Source organism: Leucopleurus acutus (assembly GCF_964270905.1).
Source record: "Leucopleurus acutus genome assembly, chromosome: 2".
In the NCBI taxonomy this organism is placed as follows: domain Eukaryota; kingdom Metazoa; phylum Chordata; class Mammalia; order Artiodactyla; family Delphinidae; genus Leucopleurus; species Leucopleurus acutus.
In genome coordinates, this window is record NC_139143.1 from 183,782,558 (window position 1) to 183,804,477 (window position 21,920).

Sequence of the window (21,920 nt, forward strand, 5' to 3'; positions counted from 1 at the left end):
TTACAGTGTGCTCTTTATACAACTGACTATAGCAGTCACAATTTTCAGGGAGCATGGGAAAGAGAAAGGCTTCCAATCACATAATATCAGAGATCCCTGAAAGCCATCCTCCACGTGGTACCATGTCACGGGGACCCCCTGGTCCTCCAAGCACTTCTTATAGAGCAAGATGTCATCACGGAGGATGTCATACAGCTCACCAGGAAGGCCTCGGGAAGCTGGGCAATGGTCTCTTCATCCTTTATGAGGGGTGTATGTTCCACATCCAGCAAGGGATTGTTTTCTAGATAGGCAGCCTCATTGAAAGGAGCAGGAAACATGGGTTGGTAGTCTGTCTTCTTGAAACTCCTGGGTACGTTGTCCGCGCTGACCCACTTCCGGTACTTCTTCCAGACTTCCGGGGAATGAAAGCACCACTCAAGATGGCATCCCACCAGAGAAGTCGATAAACACGTATTTGAACACGCATCATGAACTTCCAGGTGAGGAACTGGACGTGTTGGTTCTGCGGAAAGGATAGCAGCCGAAAATTAATGAGTTGGACAATGAGATAAATCAGGACCTGGGCCCTGATCCGAGGAAGATCGGATCTGCCCACCAAGGTCTGAGAGGTCAAGGTCGCAATCCCTGCCCCAGCACTGTCTCCGCAGATCACACCGCAGACCTGCCAGAAGGAAGCAGAAATGCCCATGCCTCCTTGGACTCTCTCTTGCCCATCCACCACAGGGGTGAAGGCTCTGCAGAACCAAAAGTTGAAAGGTTGATCTCCTCCAGGAGCTTACTTAAGAAACCCCATTATGTCTTGATGAGGAATCAGGGGGCACCCAGCTCCTGACCATTTCCCCCTGTACAGTGCTCTCGGGGCATTTCCTCACAGGCACCATCCACCTGCAGCCTCCTGGCAGCGTGCAGAACCTTACCTGCCTTTCTTCCTCCACCAGCCTGTCGATCAAAACCAGTCCGGCCTGCGTGCTAGGTCTTTTCAACTATCTAGAATAACAATATCCTCAACAATTTCCTACAGGGTATTAACAGAGGTGCTTATTAACACCTTTGTGTGTTCAAGAGATGTTTTTACTATCACCCTTCAGAGATGTAGAGTCTGGCGGAAACTCTGATGGTGGAATTTCAGACACAAGGCTCAGCCGGCTGGGAGGTACGTTGATGGATACTGGAAAGATGCTGTCTTCCTCAGTCTCATCAAGAAAACCAGAGATGCTAAGGAAGTTCCTTTAAGTAAGTTGTATGGGGGGCTTGTTCTAGAGGTTGAACCTAAAAGGGCAGTTTTTAGTTCCTCTCACTTGCCTTCTCTAAACTGTTTCCCTGTGAATTGCTGTAATCTGTTGGATTAAGAACCGGAATTCTGGTGAGTGGTACCCATGGCCCCCTCCATCCACTAAAAAGCTCCCCCTCTTCTCTTTTCAAAGAACCTCAGGTGCCCTGAGTCATGGTTTTCTTGAGACGCTCCCAACACTGGTCCCTGCATGGCCAGCAGTTAATTTGTTAGCTAGTTAGTTCATAAGTCCATTAAGTATTAGGGGTTTTTTAATATTAATAATATTAATATTTATTAGTTCCCAAAGACACATTTAAACATTAATTAATTCGAGTTTTTTGTTCAGTTATTTCAAATAACATTAAAGAAAAGCTAAAAAGTTATTTTTTAAGTCAAAATGGCCCCAAGCTAAAAAAAAAAAAAAAAAAGCCTAGAAACAAATATTTTAAAGTTTGTCCCAGGCCTAATTGAAACCGTGCACCTCAGACTGGGACTTGAACCCACGTGCCGGGACTCGAACCCAGCCTAAACCCAGACTGGGACTTGAAGGTATTAGTTTCAATAATGCAAAAAGCACCTGCAGCATCATTGCCCCAAACCACAGCCAGGACCTTGACCAGAACCTTCAGCCAAGCCCTTAATACCCCCACCACCATCCCACCTCGCTGCCCTCCCAGTCTGAGAGAACGGTTACCTTGAATCCCGTATCCATCACTCCTTTTCTTTCCTTTTTACATAGTTCCATTGTATCTATGTATATTCCTTAAAAGTATTATTATGATTTTAATTGTTTTTAATTTTGTAGACAAAGTATCTGGCTTTATGTAATTTTTTGAAAAATTTTTCACTGAATTTTATACTGTCAATATTCATCCACAGTATGGTATGCCTTACTTGAACAGCTATGTCATATCCCATAACGCCTTAATAGCTGTGCAATATAACACTGACTATCACAGTTGATTCATGCACTCCCCGTCAAGGGGCATTTGGGTTGTTTCAGGTCTGGGCTGTTTTGAACGATGCTGCGCCTGTCTCCGTGGATGCATGTGCAAGAGTGTCTCTCGGGGCCTAGGACCTCCTCTCCCTCTGTTCTGCAAATCATCCAAGGCCTCGCCCCTCCCTTCTGTCACCCAGGTAACACCCACCGCCTTTCTCTAACAATTCACCCAACCGACAGCAGCACAGAGTCGGTCTCCTGGGATAGAAAACCACACAGGGCGCGGGTACATGTCTGCAAGAAAAAACCGACACATCAGCAGCCACCTGTAGGGAGGTCGGTGCCCCATGGGGCCCAGCACTGCTCCCCAGCCCCCAAGAAGAGCTACCAACAGTGCTGGCACTGAGTGTGACATCCTCCCTTTCTTCCTATTCTTGGCTCCTGTGAAGTGACTCTGGCCACCTCTGCCGGGACAACACAAAAAGCCAAGTCAGATGCCTGAGTCCACCCCAATCTCCTGAATATCGGGGCTCAGATGTGCCTTGGAGCTCCCCAGCTGCAATGTTTTCTTTTACAGTAGAGGAAACTGTGGACCTAGAAGGCTTGGTGATTTGAAACCAACAAAGCCAAGATGAGGGAAGGTGGGCGTGTCTGCCCTGAAATATGAACAATAATTATATATACGTATAGATGTTACTAAGAAGTAAGCAGTGGTCGCGTGGGCCATTTCTATGAGTCAAGCAGTATGTCTAAGGTTCTCAGAGAGCAGCCTGATCATTAATGCATCCACCACACGGGCACAGTGTCAGACACAGAATCTGTACCAAATGAACCACGTCTAACTCAGCAGTTCTCAACCCTGGCTGTTTATAGAAGCACAGAGCAGGGGGTGGGGGGTGGGGTTACACACTCTGATGCCCAGGCTGAGCCCCAGACCAACCAAATCAGAATCTCTAGGGTGGGAGCACAGGCGACAGGATTTCTCAAATCCCACCAGGCAATTCCAGTGTCAGGGGAGGTGGTGACTGACCACCTGGCAGAGAGAAGCAACAATGGGGCGGGTCCATGCTCTGCTAACACGGTTGGGGGAGGTGACAGAAGAAGGGTCAAAACGATTCAGAGTGGGCAGCTCCTAAGGAGGTCTCAGACCTGGCTTAAGTCATCTGGGAGCTTTTTTAAAATACGGATGCTGGGTCCCAGAGACTGACAGTCGGCCTGGGGTAGGAGCTGGGTGTGACCATGACTCTCAAGCCCCCGGGGGGTTCTAAAGTGTACGCAGCCAGAGTGGGGACGACTGCTAGCCACGACCTGGGCCTGCCGACCTTCCCCACTTCAGCCCCCCACTCTGTGGTCCCGACATTCTTCTTTCTCTTGAGCACCCAGGGATTTGCACTTGCTCTCCCTTAACAGGGCAGGGACTAGGGTGAGGCAAGCAAGGCACTCGCCTTGGGCGCAAAATTAAGGGAGCGTCCAAACACTCATTATCCAAGATAAATACTAGTTTGGTGCAATATTTTAAGGAATCAAAATTAATGCCAGAAACGGCCGTGATGAACAACATATCGAAATTTTAAATAGAATCCTCCTTTGCTTTTGCACGACTTACCCAGCTCTCTTGCATCCTGCTTTTATATAAACGTTGGTATGTTGTTCATCTTAGTTTTCTGCATCAATACTGATATTTTTAATATTGCATAAAAATATATTTATCTGGATCACTGTGGTTTTGGGTGCCCCTTTAAATACGGAGGCCGCGGAGGGTGCCTCACCTGCCTCACCCTATTCCCATAAGGGTTGGAGCTCTCTTTCCTGGCCCCTGTAGGGCCGGCTCATTCTCATCAGTTGATCCTGGGCTCAAACTTTGCCTTCTTGGAGAGGTTTCCTCTGATAGGAAAAATTAAATCTGCTCCCTGAGTCATTCTCTACTCCATCACTCTGTGCTACCACGATGTGAAAGTACGCTACTCATTTGTTTCACTGTCCAGCCCCCTCATTTGAGTGGGCTCCAATGAGGACCTTTCTTGTTCTCCACAGTGTCCCCCGTGCCTCAAAGAGGGTCTGACACAAAGTAGGTGCTCAGTAAACATTTGCTGAGTGAGCCCCAGTTTTACTTTTGGAAATAACGTCATCCCTCCACAGAGGAAGGGGTACAGACCCAGCCAATGAATGAGGGTGCTCCCCGGGGTCTCTGAAAGGGAAGAGTGATCTTGGACAAGGGTGAGGCCAGTAGATGGGAGATGATTCATGATTAACTTCTGAAAAGGGGAGAGCTTCAGGGCAGCAAATTCAGATGTTGTATTTTCACCACCAGGTGGCAGTACACCCTAATCTCAGGGAACATGTAATGCAAACAGCCCACCTCTTCACATGGGCAAATTTTCTCCTGTGCGGAAATAGAGACACAGACGTAGAGAACAAACTTATAGTTACCAAGGGGGGAGGGGAGGGTGGAACAAATTGGGAGACGGGATTGACATATTACATTACTATGTATAAAATAGATAACTAATGAGAACCTACTGTATAGCACAGGGAACTCTACTCAATGCTCCGTGGTGACCTGAATGGGAAGGAAATCTAAAAGAGTGGATATATGTATACGTATTTCTGATTCACTTTGCTGTACAGCAAGAAACTATCACAACATCGTAAATCAACTATACTCCAATAAAAATTAATTTAAAAAATTTTTTCTCCTGTGTGGCCATCCCTCCATCCATCCATTTGTTTGTTGGTTCATCCTTTCACCCAGTTATTTGCCCATCCATCCATCTATATATTCATGCACTCATACATCCATTCAAAAACTAAAACCACAGGCCTGGCCCTGAGGATCCTGTAGCAAGCAAAATAGAAGACTTTCTCTCGCACTCTTGGAATTTCCACTTTTAGTTGGGGAAGGCAGACGGTAAATAAGGAAACACCCGGAGGAATGAGATAAGTTCAGATTGCGACAAGTGCCATGAAGAAAACTTTAAAGGATGATGTCAGGGATGGAGGTGGGGGGCGGGCATAGGGTAGGGCACTAGAGTGGGCAGGGAGAGTTCTTTAGATAAGACGTCCAGGGAGCCCACTCTGCGGAGAGACATTTGAGATCAGACTGGAAGAATGAAGAAGGGGGCACCCGTCCTGCAAAGCAGCGGTGAGGGGAGACACAACTTTGCAGGACTCGGGAACAGCAAGTGCAGGAGATTCAGGGTGAGAAGGAGCCTGGTGTGTCCAAAGCCCAGAGGAAGAGGCAGCATGGCTGCAGCAGAGCGAATCGCTGTGGGAGGTGGGAGACCCGGGTGACCAGGTCGGAGAGGTCTGCAGGGCCAGCACCAGCTGTGGGGAGGAGTTGGGATTTCACCTGAAGACCCTGTAAAGCCACAGGAAGTGTTCACTGCAAGACTGACAAGTTCCGACTCATATTTTTAAGGGTTCTTTCTGGCTGCTGGGTGAGGATTAGACTGTGAGGGGTGACATGGGGAGAGCAGTTACTGGGATGTAGGGATAAAGGGATGCGGGTAAGAGAAGGTGGCTTCGGATCACAGGGGTCTTGCAGAGCCGGAGAGAAACACACGGGTTTGGGAAATACTGTGGGGTGAGAACAGACAGGACGGGTCAATGGCTGGTGAGTGGTGAGGGAGCGGAGAAGAGTCAACACTGCAGGGCCATAAACACCAAACGCCACCCCACTCCAGCCCTGGCCACTTCACCACCCTCTCCTTGACCAAGAGTATCATAGTATAAAAAAGAACGTTTTCACACCATCTGCTGACTTGAGCCCAAAGCCCTTAGTCAGGGCTCCCTATAAAAACCTCCAGCTGCTGATTCCTTGGAGGGACTCCAACAAGGTTCCCATGGGAGGGGTGGGTAGAGCTTTGCATGAAGATGAGGCTCTTCCTTCACAGAGCCTCCAAGGACCATCTTACCCAGGCTCCCTAATACGGTGCCGCCTCCGTGGAAGAAGATGACGCCTCGCCGCAGGCTGGGGGAGGCCACCTCGGGCTGGAACAGCCTCATGGGTATGGTTCCAAAACGCAGGCTGGTTACCACAAGCCCAGGGTCCTTCTTGATTCTCATGCGCTTGTGCAAAACCTGAATAAATCTGGGCATGGAGCAAATCCTCAATATCTCAAGTATATTCCCCTGTTAGAGGTCAGAGAAAGAGCGGGAGATATTAGGAGAGGTTAGGATCCACCTGGATGGTGGATGACTCCTGCCCCTTGTAACTGCAGGGATGTTTTTGCAGTTTCTTATCTGCCTCAAAGCCATGAACCTAGGGCTCATCAGGCTCTAGGGTGTGTCCAGATAAAGCATTGGGCTTTCAGAATCTCCTCCCAAAAGCTCTTGGTTGAATAGTGGTATGAATTTGCCAAAGAGCTAGCCCACGTTTGGGCTGAGTGGTTGGGCATTGAACTGATCAAAGCCAATGTCCAAGGCAGCTGGCTGGCAACCTTGCTCTCTTTGGCTCCCAGCCTAAGACGGCAAAGACGGTCCATCACCTTCATTGCCTCTCTGGGTTATGACAGACCCTTAGGTCTCATTTGTGTTCAACAGGAAAGAGTCATGGGATCAATTAAGGATGTCTGCCATGGGCTCAGGGGGAAGGGGCAATGGCACAAAGGCTATATATTTGCCGAATGTGAAAAGAAGTCCATTGTTTTTAAATTAATATGGTCACTCTAGTTATAAACAAGCAAAATATCTGAATATTTCATGAAATATAGTTACATGGTATCATATCTCATGTACTAAATGCATTTCAGCCGTAATGGATCATCTCTTCCGTGGACCTCGCATGGAATAGGCGTCTTTGTCATAAAGAAAACAGCGCGGGATAATTGTGAACATAGTAAGAACAGCTGACACTTACTAGTCTCCTACAACATGCCAATACTGGTCCAAGCGATTTGGATTATTAACTGGCTTAAACTACTCAGAGACCCTCCTAAGTCAAACACAATTATAAGCTCCATTTCACAGATGGGAAAAGTGAGGCATGCCAAGGTCAAGTGCCTTGCCTGTCAACAAGTAAGATGTAGAACTAAACTAGAAAGAGCTTGGGTTCTTAAGTCCAGCAGATTTGGGTTCAAGACTTAGCTCTCCTACCACCGACTCACTGAAAGATCTTGAGCATTACCTTCTCTGAGCTTCAGTTTTCCTCATTTTATAAAATAGAAGAATGGAGTCTACAGTCCCTGAGGATGAAGCTTGGGACTTAGATGCAACCACCCATATGGAGTGTGTCACTGGTGGGTCCTGGTAAGTGTGAGCTCATACTGGGTCCTGCCCCAGGTTTATGGGATGACCCAGTGCATTCATTCCGTGGAGACGACCCCACCCCCGTCCCCACTGCCCCATTGCCAAGGCTTAGGCTTCTCAAAAGGGAACTCCCAACAAAATCCCTATTTCCCGGCCTGAGGCAGGAGCAAGGTGCCCAACGCGGTGGAGATGACCTGCTTTCCCACCACTTAGCCCACATCTGAGGAATCCATTTCCAGCATCCAGAAGAGCACATGTTTCAGGGATTTTGAACGATGCAATGTGGTGATAAACGTCTCTTGGCGCGACATTCTAAAAGGTCACTAGATATAGCCAGGAAGTTAGATTTGGTTTGTTTCTTCCCACAGTGAGTCCACATTTGCCAGAGCTGGTAATTTAGGACAGAGGCAAGTAAGGAAGATTGATTATTATATAGTATTATATAATATTATAAATACATATTATTTATATATAAATATTATAAATATATTGTATGTATACATATTATATTTCTAGATTATTTGCATAAATGTTATAATGTGCATATATAAGTATTATAATATTTTGATATTATTTATAAGAATGCATTAGTAGTAGTATGAAGGGGACCATCACTAGTTTAGGAACGCCTGAGATCCAGAACTTTAGATGGATATTGAAACTCTTTCACAAAATATTCTAGCAGAGTTTGCCCTTTAAAATAAAATCTAGGGACTTCCCTAGCTGTCCAGCGGTTAAGACTCCACGCTTCCAACTCAGGGGGTGCGAGTTCAATCCCTGGTCAGGGAACTAAGATCCTACACACCCTGGGAAGAGGTCAAAAAATGAAACAAAAACAAAAAATAAAATAAAATCTATAGCATTTGTTATATTAGTCATTATATCTTTTAGTAAGGCTGAAATCAGTCATCACAGCTTTTAAATCAATAATGATTTTAGGAAATGCTGTGTCTTTGCCTTCAGAGATTTGATATATATACGAATAATAATCTATTTTTATGGAGTCCTTTCTAAGTGCCCAGCACTGTACCTTGCACCTTAAATGCATTTCTCATTCAATCCCCACCTCACACCTATAAAAAGGGTCTCTTGCTGTCCGCATTTTTCAGAGCAGAAAACAGAGACTCAACGACATTAGTCTACAAAACTAGCAAGTGAAGATTCAGGTCTCAGACCCAAGGTTGTCTGATACCAAAACTAGACACCTGATCTCTAGGCCATAGAAGCTTGTAGGTTTTGTCTCCTTCTCCTTAAAATTCTTATCCTTCCTGTACCTATCTGTCTTCTGGAACCAAGTGACCACTTGGATATCATCATCCTCATCATAGTCAGCTTGTGATGAGCCGTCTGTCCTAGGAGGGTTCAGTGCTGGGGGGACGAGGATGGGACATCATGAGCTGAATTCACCCTCCATGGCCCATCTCAGAGGGTCCCGTGAGCAGCTGTCATCAGAGATGCTTGGCTTGTGGGCTACTCTTGAGGAGAAACACTGAAGGTTGGAAAGGTCTCGGGTTTTCTGGGCCACCTGGACATCTGAGGCCCTCATTTTCAGCCCTAGGGCCTCAAACTAGCCTATAATTCCATAAGGATTGCAGCCACTGGCTTGAGACAGCCTGACCTCCAGCGAAGTGCGTGACCAGGATTAATGAGAGATCCTAGTACCACATCGTCAGCCTGTCTCCTTGGGGCAGTGACGTTCATGTAATTATGACGTAGACTTGTTCATTTCTCGGAAAGTCATCCGTTTCCCTGGCGAAACATTCCAGCAGCACAGAAACATACTTTACTTATTTACCAAATATCACCAAACAAATGAGCCCTTATCACCTGTCATCTTGATCCTCTTACCAACCTGATGGAAGCGATGCAATTGTTCCCCCTTTGCAGATGACGAAACCAAGACACAGAGAGGTGAAGTAAATTGCCCAAGATCACACAGCCAGGGAGCGGCTGTCAGAGCTAAGCGTGGCCTCCTCACCTCCTTCAACAGTTGTTCTCCCCACAGGTCGTCATTGTGAACTGTCTGGCTGCCATCAGGTCTCCACCCAGGGTTGGGACATTGGGATTAAATCAAGTTGCCTGCCTCTTAGTGCCAAACTGTTTCCAAATCTGCTGTTCTAGGCATGCACCGTTCTACCCCAAATCCCAAACCCCTGTTCAGAGCCTGGCTGGTGTGGCCACTCTGAAATGCTGGGTGAATTCCCTGGTGGATTGATCAGCAAATGGTAAGTAAGCACCTGCTAGGTGCCAGGCCCTGGGCTTGGGGCTAGGCTTGCAGAGATGCATAAGGTGGTCCCCGCCTTCCAGGTGCTTGCAATCTAAGCAGGAGAGAAACGCCTGTGTGCCATGAGGGGGAAAACACTGTGGCTGAAGCAAGTTCATTCTGTCAGGCTCTAAGCCTTTTCAGGGCAGAGGCTGGGTCTGGAATCGTTTGGGAATCCTCAGAAATGAGCCTGGTGATGGGCACTCAGTAAATATTTGCTGTTGAAGAAAGGAAAGGAGGCGGGGGACAGGTGAGATGAAGGACAAGAAGAAGGAGAGAAACAGAATCGCAGGCACAAGAGAGAGGACTGTCATCCGTCCCTCAGCGTCCATGAAGGACTGGCTCCAGGACCGCCATGATACCAACATTTTCATTGCTCCATCTCTTACAGTCGACCCCCTATCCGTGGATGCAGGACCCCGGACATGCAGAGCCCACTTTATAGCAAGGTCTGTCTTTCTTGGGGGAGTCTGAAGAGAGAGAGGGAAGGCAAATGAAAGATGGAAAGGAGGGGCAAGGCAGAGAGAGAGAGAGAGAGAGTGCCCCAACCCATGCCAGGGCCTGAGTGCAACCTCACCAAAGTGACCATGTAGAGGAACATGCAGTGCAGAAATCGGAACTTGGCAGGATGGTGCCGAGTAGAGGGGACACCTGTGGTGAGGAAGTGCTCAAAGCCAGCCCAGACAAAGACCCCCAGGAGAAAGGGGCGCAGTGCAGCTAGAAGCACAGCCACGGGACAGCCATGTTCCCGAGCCCGTGAGGAGTTCAGGAACTTCTGTCAGTGGGACTTGAGCCGGTCATATCGGCTGTCTCCTCCCTCCCACTCTTTTTTTTTTTTTTTAACATCTTTATTGGAGTATAATTGCTTTACAGTGTTGTGTTCATTTCTGCTGTATAACAAAGTGAATCAGCTATATGCGTACGTATATCCCCATATCTCCTCCCTCTTGCGTCTCCCTCCCACCCTCCCTATCCCGCCCCTCTAGGTGGTCACAAAGCACCGAGCTGATCTCCCTGTGCTACGCGGCTGCTTCCCACTAGCTATCTATTTTCCATTTGGTAGCCTCCCACTCTTTTTGGATTAATTTTGACCTGTGATCTGACCTGGCTTCTTAAACATAAACACAACACGACCAGTGGGAGCCGGAGGGACCTACTTCCTTAAGGAATACAGGGACCAGGGGGAGTCTTGGGAGATAGGCTTCCCAAAGGCTCAGCAGAGATCAGGCTCAAACAGAACCCGCAGCTGGGCACCAAGGGAGAGGTCTCACGCGAGCTGCGCAGGAGTCTTTGGCCTGATCTTTCAAGTGTAAAATAGGAGACACACAGCCAGGCTTCCTCCTGTGCACCTGGTCGAGGTGGGCAAAGGGCCGCTTATTCCAGTCGGCTGTCCTGACCCGCCTCTGATGCTCCAGTCCCCCTGGGGAGAGGCAGCGGAGCTCAGGGTTAACAGGACCCACTCAGAAGCGAGCCCACCTGGGTTGAATCCTGCCTTTTCCACTTACTGGCTCTGTGGTCTTAGGTAAGTTATGTCTGTTCTCTGCATGTCCATTTCCTCTCCTGTAAGAAGGAGATAGTTAGAGAACCTAACTGAGGAATGGTGAATAGCGCTGCAATGAACCTGGGTGTGTAAACATCCTCTCACTTTTCAAGTCAATTTTGCTGAGCTATAATAAATAAATACATGCATACATGTGCATGTGTAAAAGTGCTTAAATCATAAGGATAAGCTTGAGGAATTTTCACAAAACAAAAACACCCAAGTGACCAGCACCCAAACCAGGAGAAATAGCATCTTCTCCACATCACCACCGCCCCCTCCCCCATTTAATACACCCACCAGAGGTAACCACAATCCTTCCTTTAACAGCCAAGACTCGTTTGGCTGGTTTCTGAATTTTATGCAAATGGAATCATGCAGAGAGTGCTCCTTTATGTCTGGCTTCTTTCACTGAACACTGTTGTATGTATCTTCCATGTTGTGTGTATCGGTTCATTCATTCTTATTCTGGTACCGCATTCCATTGTATGAATATACCACAACTTTTGTGGTATATTTGGTATATTTGTGGTATATTTGTCCTGCTGCTGCTGAAGGACATTTGAGTTTTTGCCAGTTATCACTGCATTGCCTCTTAGCTCCAAACTCGTAATTTTTGCCTGCTCTGTGAAAATGGGCTGGAACTTTTCAACGTCTTTCCTTTGTCCACTGGCACCAAAGCATTGTCAAGAAAGAGTAGTGGAGGGATTTCCCTGGTGGCACAGTGGTTGACAATCCGCCTGCCAATGCAGGGGACACGGGTTTGATCCCTGGTCCGAGAACATCACACATGCCGCGGAGCAACTAAGCAACATGCCGTGGAGCAACTAAGCGCCACAATTACTGAGTCTGCGCTCTAGAGCCCGTGAGCCATGACTACTGAAGCCCGCGCGCCTAGAGCCCGTGCTCCGCAACAAGAAAAGCCACCGCAGTGAGAAGCCCGCGCACTGCAACAAAGAGTAGCCCCCGCTCGCCGCAACTAGAGAAAGCCCAAGTGCAGCAAGGAAGACCCAGCGCAGCCAAAAATAAATAAGCTAATTAATTAATTTTTTTTAAAAAAAAGGGCTTCCCTGGTAGCACAGTGGTTGAGAGTCCGCCTGCCGATGCAGGGCACACGCGTTTGTGCCCCGGTCCGGGAGGATCCCGCATGCCGCGGAGCGGCCGGGCCCGTGAGCCATGGCCGCTGAGCCTGTGCGTCCGGAGCCTGTGCTCCGCAACGGGAGAGGCCACGGCAGTGAGAGACCTGTGTACCAAAAAAAAAAAAAAGTAAGAGTACTGGAAAGACATCTCAGGAGAGAAGGGCTCTGCTTCCTGGTTCCAGGTACTCACACGGCAGGATCCTGCAGACCACATGGCTTTGCCAGCACCCAGCTTCTGCACTGTGTGAGGAAAAGTGCAACAGAAGGAATTATTAACCATAACAGGGATTCACAAGAGAAGAAGCAAGAAGTAAAGAAAGCTCAAAATAATTGCAGATATACCGAACAGCGATTGGTAATAGGGCTGAGATAGCACACCCAAAGGAAAAACCCCACCTCTCACCCCATTGGCTTGAGGCCCAGAGCTTGCTGGGGACGGCCTCGCTGAATTGGTTAATAGTTGCTCCGCTGCTGTACCAGTGGGACTTGATGGCATCTACCCCAACCCTCACCCAAAGAAATTTGCTGGAAATCTGCACTCCTGGGTGCTATTAAAAGCCCTTCATTCACAGGAAAGTATCTGGCTGGAGGCATTCTGCAGTGAAACTACCCAAGGGGCCTGGAAGGGAAAGCTACTACAAGAGATGCCATCCAAACAGCAGGAGCTGGAGCTGAAAAAATCACACACGCTGCAGGACCCCAGGTCTAAGGAAGCCATGCATACTTCAGGAGCTGCGCCTAGAGGAGCTGGTGGAGCAATTTGTGCCCCAGGACATTGCTGAAAACAAAAGAGCCTACCTTGCAATTAGGCTAACAGTTGGGTGTAGCACCAACAGAGGCAGATAGCTTAGCAGAGAGATGAGGGAAAGTCAGAGGGCCCTAAAGAAAAACAGTCATCCCGAGGCTGCACCCCCTTAGTCAGAGCTGCACACTAAGGGAAACAGACTTTACTGGAATATCCAACCAAGTCACTAAACAAATAAGCAAACAGTACAAGCAACAGGCCCAGGGAGGAGTGGGGGAGGAATCAATATCCAGCATTGCTACAATGTAATACCTAAAATCTCCAGTTTTCAACAACAGCAAAAAAAAAAAAAAAAAAATTATGAGACATGCAAAGAAACAGGAAAGTGTGACCATAAGGAAGAAAAAAAGAAAAAGGCAAGAGAAATTGCCTTTGAGAGCACCCAGATGTCAGGCTTAACAAACACGTCAAAGCAGCAACAATAATTATGTTCAGAGCCAAAGAAAATCACGCTCAAAGAAATAAAGGGACATATGATGACCTTATTTCATATAAAGAATACCAACAAAGAGATAAAAACTATTTTTTAAAAAAGAAGACCAAACTAAAATTATGGGATTGGAAAGTACAATAACCGAAATGAGATATTCACTAGAGGGGCTCACCAGTAGATTTGAGCTGACAGAAGAAATAATAAGCAAACTTAAAGGTAGACTAATAGAGATGGTGCAATCAGAAGAACGGAGAGAAAATGAAGGAAGAAAAATGAACAGAGAATTCCAAGAAAAGTGGGACATCATTAGGTACACTACCATACATGTAATGGAAATGCCAGAGGAGAAAAGAGAGAAAAACCATCAGGAAAATACTCAAGGAAATAATGGCTGAAAGCTTCCTAAATTTGATAAAAAACATTATCCACATCCAAGAAGCTCTAAGTATGATCAACAGAAAGAGATGGTGTCACTGGTAAATTCTGTCAAACACTTAAAGAGGAATTAATTCCAGTTCTTCACAAAATCTTCTTAAAATTAGAAGAGGAAGGAACACTTCCCAGCTTGTTCTATTGAATCAGGAGGGAAGGGGGCAGGGCATAACCTTTAAAAGAATGACATAGCCCAAGGACACAACATAAACCGATTAGAACAAACTAGGTCCAAGACGGCTCCACTAGACCCTGAGCCTCAGTATATTCTCATTGTATCACATCAGCAAGCTAATGACACACCACAGATGCCATGACGGTTTCAAGGCTGACCACAAAGGTCAAAAAGTGGGCGGTAACCCATTTCGTGGAAATCCCTGCCCCTTCCACAAAATAACTGGAATACTCCTCCCACTCATTAACCTATGAAATTACCCACCCCTATAAAAACTGACAACGCCATACCCTGGTGCCTCTCTTGCCTTCTGAGATGGCCCACGCTCTGTCTTCAGAGTGTGTATCTCCCTGAATAAACCTTCTTTCTCTTTACTATGGCTCACTCTTGAATTCTTTCCTGCACAAACCCAAGAGCCCACATTTGGCAGCCATCCCTGGGACTCGCCTGAGACCTGGGACATGACCATCCTCTCATGCCCCACTCTCTTTCCTGCAACACGACTGTATATAAAATAGCTAACCTACCAGGACCTACTGTATAACACAGGGAAATATACTCAATATTTTGTAATAACCTATAAGGGAAAAGAATCTGAAAAAAGACATTTATGTATGTATAGCTGAATCGCTTTGCTGTATACTTGAAACTAACACAACACTGTAAATCAATTATAATTCAATGAAAAATAAATCCTAAAGGATCCACTAAAAAGACTATTAGCACTAATAAATGAATTCAACAAGGTGGCAGGGTACAAGACCAATATACAAAAATAAATTGTATCTCTATACTCTAACAAACAGTGAACAATCTGAAAACAAAATTAAGAAAATAATTCCATTTACAATAGCATCAAAAAAAAATAAAATACTTAGAAATAAATTTGACAAAAGGTTGCAAAACATGTAGTCTGAAAACTTCAAACACTGTTGAAAGAAATTAAAGGGACTTCCGTGGTGGTGCAGTGGTTAAGAATCTGCCTGCCAATGCAGGGGACATGGGTTCGAGCCCTGGTCCGGGACAATCCCACATGCCGTGGAGCAACTAAGCCTGTGCGCCACAACTACTGAGCCTGCGCTCTATAGCCCATGAGCCACAACTACTGAGCCTGTGTGCCACAACTACTGAAGCCCACGTGCCTAGAGCCCATGCTCCACCACAACAGAAGCCACTGCAATGAGAAGGCTGCACACCGCAACGAAGAGTAGCCCCCGCTCGCCGCAACTGGAGAAAGCCCAGGTGCAGCAACGAAGACCCAACGCAGACAAAAATAAATTAAATTAAATTAAATTTTAAAAAGAGATTAAAGAAGACCTAAGTGAATACAATGACATCCCTTGTTTATGGTGAGGAAAACAATGTTGTTTTGACAACAACAATGTTGTTTGACAAAACTTGTCAAATTGATCTGCAGATTCAGTGCAATCCCTATCAAAACCCCAGCTTGTCTTTTTTTTACAGCAATTGACAAGCTGATCCTAAAATTCATATAGAAACATAAAGGATCCAGAATACCAAAAACAATCTTGAAAACAAGAACACAGTTGGAAAAAAGAACTCACAACTCCCTATTTCAAAACTTACTACAAAGCAATACGATCAGGACTCTGGGGTACTGACGTAATAAGGATAGATCCATGGATCAATGGAATAGAATTGAGAGTCCAGAACCAAACTGTCACGTTTATGGTCAATTCATTTTTGTCAAGAATGCCAAGGTAATTCAATGGGTAAAGAATAATAATTGTCCCAGAAGTGGTAGCAGGACAACTGTATCTCTACATGCAAAAGAATGAATTTATATCCTTTCCTTACATTATACACAAATAGTAATTCCAAATGGATCATAGACCTAAAAGTAAGAGCTGAAACTGTAAATCTCTAAGAAGAAAACAGGAATAAATCCTCATGACCTTGGACTAGGCAAAGCTTTCTTAGGCACAAAATCAAAAGCACAAAAGACAAAAGAAAAGTTGGATGTATTAGATTCCATCAAAATTAAATTTTTGTGCTTTAAAGGACACCATCAAGAAAGTTAAAAGAAAACCTACAAAATGGGAGAAAATATTTGCAAGTCATATATCTGATAAGTGGCTTATATCCAGAAAATATAAAGAACTCATAACTGAATAATAAAATATAAATAACCAAATTTAAGAATGGGCTGGGAATTCCCTGGTTGCCCAATGGTTAGGACTTGGCGCTTTCACTGCCAGGGCCCAGGTTCAATCCATGGTCAGGGAACTAAGATCCCGCAAGCCGCACAGTGTGGCCAAAAAAAGAAGAATGAGCAAATGACCTGAATAGATACAAACAAGATATATCAATGGCCAATAAGTGTATGTTAAATCCTCAACATTATTAGACATTAGGGAAATTGAAATCAAAGCTACAATGAGATACCACTTCACACCCAAGAGGATGGCTATAATAAAAAAGATAGATAGGGACTTCCCTGGTGGCGCAGTGGTTAAGAATCCGCCTGCCAATGCAGGGGACACGGGTTCGAGCCCTGGTCCGGGAAGATCCCATATGCAGCAGAGCAACTAAGCCCGTGTGCCACAACTACTGAGCCTGCGTTCTAGAGCCCACGAGCCGCAACTACTGAGCCTGAGTGCCACAACTACTGAAGCCCATGCACCTAGAGCCTGTGCTCCACAACAAGAGAAGCCACCGCAATGAGAAGCCCGCAGTCTGCAAGGAAGAGTAGCCCCCGCTCGCCACAGCTACAGAAAGCCCACACGCAGCAACGAAGACCAAACACAGCCAAAAATTAATTAATTAATTATTTTAAATTTCAAAAAAAAATGTATATCCGTACAATGGAATATTATTCAGCTATAAAAAGGAATCAAGTGTTGCTACATGCTACAATGTGGATGAACCTTGAAAACATCAGGTTAAATGAAAGAAGCCAATCAAAAAGATCACATGTTGTCTAATTCCATTTCTATGAAATGCCCAGAACAGGCAAACCCATAGAAACAGAAAGTAGATTAGTGGCTGCCTAGACCTGGGTTGCCTAGACGTGTTTTCCATGGGAAGGTACTTCTATTACCAGTTATCCTGTTATGGTTGGAAGCAGAAATCCTAAACTGTTTTTTCTAATCAGGTATTTTCCATAAAAAATTTCAAGCAGACAGAAAAATGGAAAGAATTTTACCATTAACGTCTGTATTCTCACTACATTGATTCTACAATTAATATTTTACTATGTTTGGCTTATCACTCCAGAAAGGTTTCTCATGTTCCTTCCAAATCAGTCCTTTCTCCCACCCTACCCAGAGGTTCTGATTTTTTTCCACCATGAATTAGTTTTGCCTATTCCAGAACTTCATAGATATGGAAGCATGCATGCAATATGTGTTCTTTTGTGTAAGCTTTCTTTCACTCACAGTAATATTCTGAAGATTGATTCCTGTTGTTCTGTGTATCATTAGGTTATTCCTTTCCCTTGCTAAGTAGTATTCCGTCATTTGAATATGTAAGTTTGTTTATCCTTTCTTCTATTTAAGGACTCCTCAGCTGTTTCCAGTTTTTTACTATTATGAATAAAGTTGCCATGAACATTCTTGTCACAGTCATTTTTTTAGACATATATTTTTATATATATTAGATAAATACCTAGGAATGGAATTGCTGGATCATGGAGCAGGTATTATGTTCGGTTTTCATAAGAAACTGACTAATCTTTTTCCAACATGGCTTTACCATTTTGCTCTCTCATCAACAATGCATGAGGGTTCCATTTACTCCACATCTTCACTAACATTCTAAATTATTTTTTGAAGCGAGAATAACATTTCTAACAGAACTTGACAAACTACACAAAAAGAAAACTACAGAGATAGCTTATTTGTAAATATTTTTTTCAAAAATTCCAAACAAATTATTAGCAGATAGAATCCAAGAGCATATTAAAATAATTATTCATCATGACCAAGAGGGATTTATTTCAGGAATACAAGGGGCTTTGATATTAGGCAATTTATTAACAGAATTTACATATTAAAGATCTCAAAAGAAAATTATTGAAGAGGCATTAATAGAAACTAATATCCATTTTTCATAAAAACATTTAATAAAAGAGAAATCGGCAAATACTTCTTTAAAAAGATTTTTCTAAGTGGGGAGAAATATTAGAAGTATTCCCACATCTAGGAAGTTAGGAACATGATAAGAATGCCCATTATTGCACCTCTACTTAATTTTGCATTCAAAGAATTAGCCTGTGCAACTTTGGAAGAATTTTTAAATTAGAGACATGAAAATTGGAATGAAGGAGAAATAAAGTTATTACTTTGCATATGACATAAATGTATATCTAGAAAATCCAAGAGAATCAACAGGAAAATGACAACCAACAATAATGGTAAGGTAGCAGAGTACAGAATGATATACAGAAATTAGTAGCACTTACATATGAAAAAAAACCCCACCTAGTTAGAACATACAATAGAAAAATAGTCTCTATAACAGCAACAAGAAAAAGACAACCAAGAGGTAAACTTAATAAGAAATGTGTGGAAAAAAATCTACAATAAGAACTCCAAAATACTACTAAAGAACACAAAAGAAGACTATAAAATATGTTCTTGGATAGGAAGACTCAATATCATAAAGTTGCCAATTTCCTCTGGTATAATTTTTAAACTTAATAAAATTCCAACAAAAAGACTGATATATTTTCCCCCTGAAATTTATAAAAGCTGATATGGAATCTCAAGTGGAAAATAAAGAAGCAAAACTTTCCAGGAAATTCTGAAAAAGAAGACAGGAGGGAACTGGCCAGGCCAGGTATTAAAACATATTTCAAAACCTTCATAATTAAAATAAGGTAAATATGTGCTTTTCAACAAATGATCTGGGATCATTTGGGTAGCTAAGTGAAAAAAAATAAAATTGAGCCCATGTTGAATGCTGTACACCAGGGTAAGCTCCAATGGAGCAAATTTATACACTTTTAAAACAAAAATTCTAAAACCACCAGAAGAAGATATGGAAGAATTTTCTTATAACTTTGGAAAAGAAAAAGAAATTTCCACTATGCTTCAAAATACAGAAATCACAAAAGAGAAGATTGATGACTTCCATGGCATAATAGTATTTATTTACATGCAAGTAACTGGTCATGTGTTCACAGTAGCTATCTCTGGGTGGAGGGACTTGGAGTGACATTTATCTTTTTTACCTATCAATTTTTCTAATTTTTCAGTAGCGATGATTTATTATTTAAGAGACAAAAGTTCTTCAAAAGGTTGAAGCAGAAGCAATGGCAGCACTTCTGGGTCTCTAAATCCAAACTGTCATGTTCCCTAAAAATCAACCACTGGTCCAGAGAGTACACTGATAGGACCCCTCAGCCCTTTCTTTGAGGGATTCGTTCTTTCATTGGCCCATTTATTCAACAAATACTTACTAAGCTCCTACTATGTCCCAGACACTACATTGTATAGGAATCTGGTTGGAACTCCATGAGAAACAATACAGTGTGGTGTTGAAGAGTGAGGTCTCTGGAGCCAGCTCCAGCCTTGACCAGCTGTGTGACCTAAGATAAATTAACTCACCTCTCTGAGCCTCAGTTTTGTTATCTGTGAAAAAGGGACACTAATAATATTCAAAACTAAATGAATGTCCAATGTTAAAACACTTCAAATAGGGAATTCCCTGGTGGTCCAGTGGTTAGGACTCCATGCTCTTACCACCGAGGGCCCAGGTTCAATCCGCGGTTAGGAAACTAAGATTGCAAGCCATGCAGTGCAGAAAAATAAAAAAAATTTAAAAATTTAAAATAAATAAAACTTTAACAGACTTAAGCACTTTGGAAAACCATTTGGCAGAATCTTTTAAAGCAGAACATTCTCGATTCCATTCCTAGAAATACAGCTAACAGAAAGTATCCAGGTGATTACCAAAAGACATAAAAATGTCCCATGGGCTTCCCTGGTGGCGCAGTGGTTGAGAGTCCGCCTGCCGATGCAGGGGACGCGGGTTTGTGCCCCGGTCCGGGAAGATCCCACATGCCGCGGAGCCTGCGCGTCCGGAGCCTGTGCTCCGCGACAGGAGAGGCCACAGCAGTGAGAGGCCCGCGTACCGCAAAAAAAAAAAAAAAGTCCCTGAAGTCATCGTTTGTAATAGGCCAAAACTAGAAACAAAATCCCAAATGTTTATCCAGAGTACAATGGATGCCTACCGTATATCCATGCAGGGGAATACTACACAGAAATGAAAATGGACAAACTACAACAACGTGGATGAAACTCCTAAACACAACGTTTTTGCAAAAGAATGAATACCGTATGCTTCCACTTATACAAAGTTCAAACAGGTAAGACTAGTCTATGATGTTAACCCTTGAACGTGCACAATGCTGGCTTCTGGATGCTGGTCACGTTCTTCTTCTTCAACCGGGCGTTGGTTACACAGGTGCGTTCCCACACCGAGCAGATGAAGGATACTCGCTCAGATCCTGCAGGTAAAGAAGGGCGATATGCCAACAGGCAAGGCAAGTGGGTACAAGACAAGGACACTTTGTACACAAGATCTCATCAGCTTCACCAAGGAGCTTGCTTACTCCCATTTTTCTAGGAACAGGCAACTCCCTCGGTCCTACTTTTATGTTTCTGTTTTTGACAGAGAATAGGTGCAGAACAATATTTCTTTAAGAAAAACCCTAGCGCACATGTGATGAAAAACAGCAGTAGCCTATGACCTCAGCATTGGGGGCAATGGGAGCAGTGGGGTTCGGGGCAGCTGGACAGCGTATGTTCTGCTTACAGGACGCTCATAGCACTGTGTAATTTATGACAACAGAAATAGGAAATAACCTAAATGTCCAACGATAGAGAAATGGTTAAACAAATGCCTTCACTTATTTATTCAACAAAATTTTATTGCGTGTCTGTTCTGTGCCAAGTATCATTCCGGGATCGGGGGATATGTGAGCAAACAATACATTCTTTTTTTTTTTTTTTTTTTTGCGGTATGCGGGCCTCTCACTGTTGTGGCCTCTCCCATCGCGGAGCACAGGCTCCGGACGCGCAGGCTCAGCGGCCATGGCTCACGGGCCCAGCCGCTCCGCGGCATGTGGAATCTTCCCGGACCGGGACACGAACCCATGTCCCCTGCATCGGCAGGTGGATTCTCAACCACTGCGCCACCAGGGAAGCCCAACAATACATTCTTGATGTATTGCTTAGCCAAACACCAGAAGACCAAACTACACAGAGCATACACTTCAGTGCTCACTATACACCAGGCACTTTATACATCTTATCTCCCTAATCCTCACACAACCCCACGAATCCTATCCTCATTTTACAGATGAAGAAACAGGCATAGAGAAGTTTAAGTAACTCAGTCAAAGATTACACACAGCTACTAAGAGCTAGGATTTTAATCCAGGGGAGCTGACCCAAAGATCACAGAAAATATCATCACTGAGGCGTGGCTTAAGACCAGTTTCTATTTCTTTCCTTATAGACTTCTGTTTGTCACCCAGTTGTAAAAACTGGGCCCACCCCTTGGAGAGCTAGTTCAACCGGCTGCCATCCTCCTTCCAGTGCATGTGACGGCCAAAGTCTCCTTCTGATTTCTGTAAGTGTCTTTATCTCACTTCTGAGAAAGAAAACCAACCCTGACCTCCGGGAGCTGGCCCCTGGCACTGT

At 44.5% G+C, this 21,920-nt stretch overlaps 1 protein-coding gene across 1 annotated transcript; it reads right to left on the reverse strand.

The window, feature by feature from the left end:
- LOC309975202 (arylacetamide deacetylase-like 4) lies at positions 1-10,627 on the reverse strand (the record flags this gene model as incomplete). Its single annotated transcript, XM_082860171.1, is given in 5 exon segments — positions 1-191; positions 194-394; positions 6,131-6,347; positions 10,304-10,455; positions 10,458-10,627. Coding segments are annotated over 5 exon segments (774 nt in total). The 5' UTR covers positions 10,471-10,627.
- Between the last annotated feature and the right edge of the window lie 11,293 nt (positions 10,628-21,920).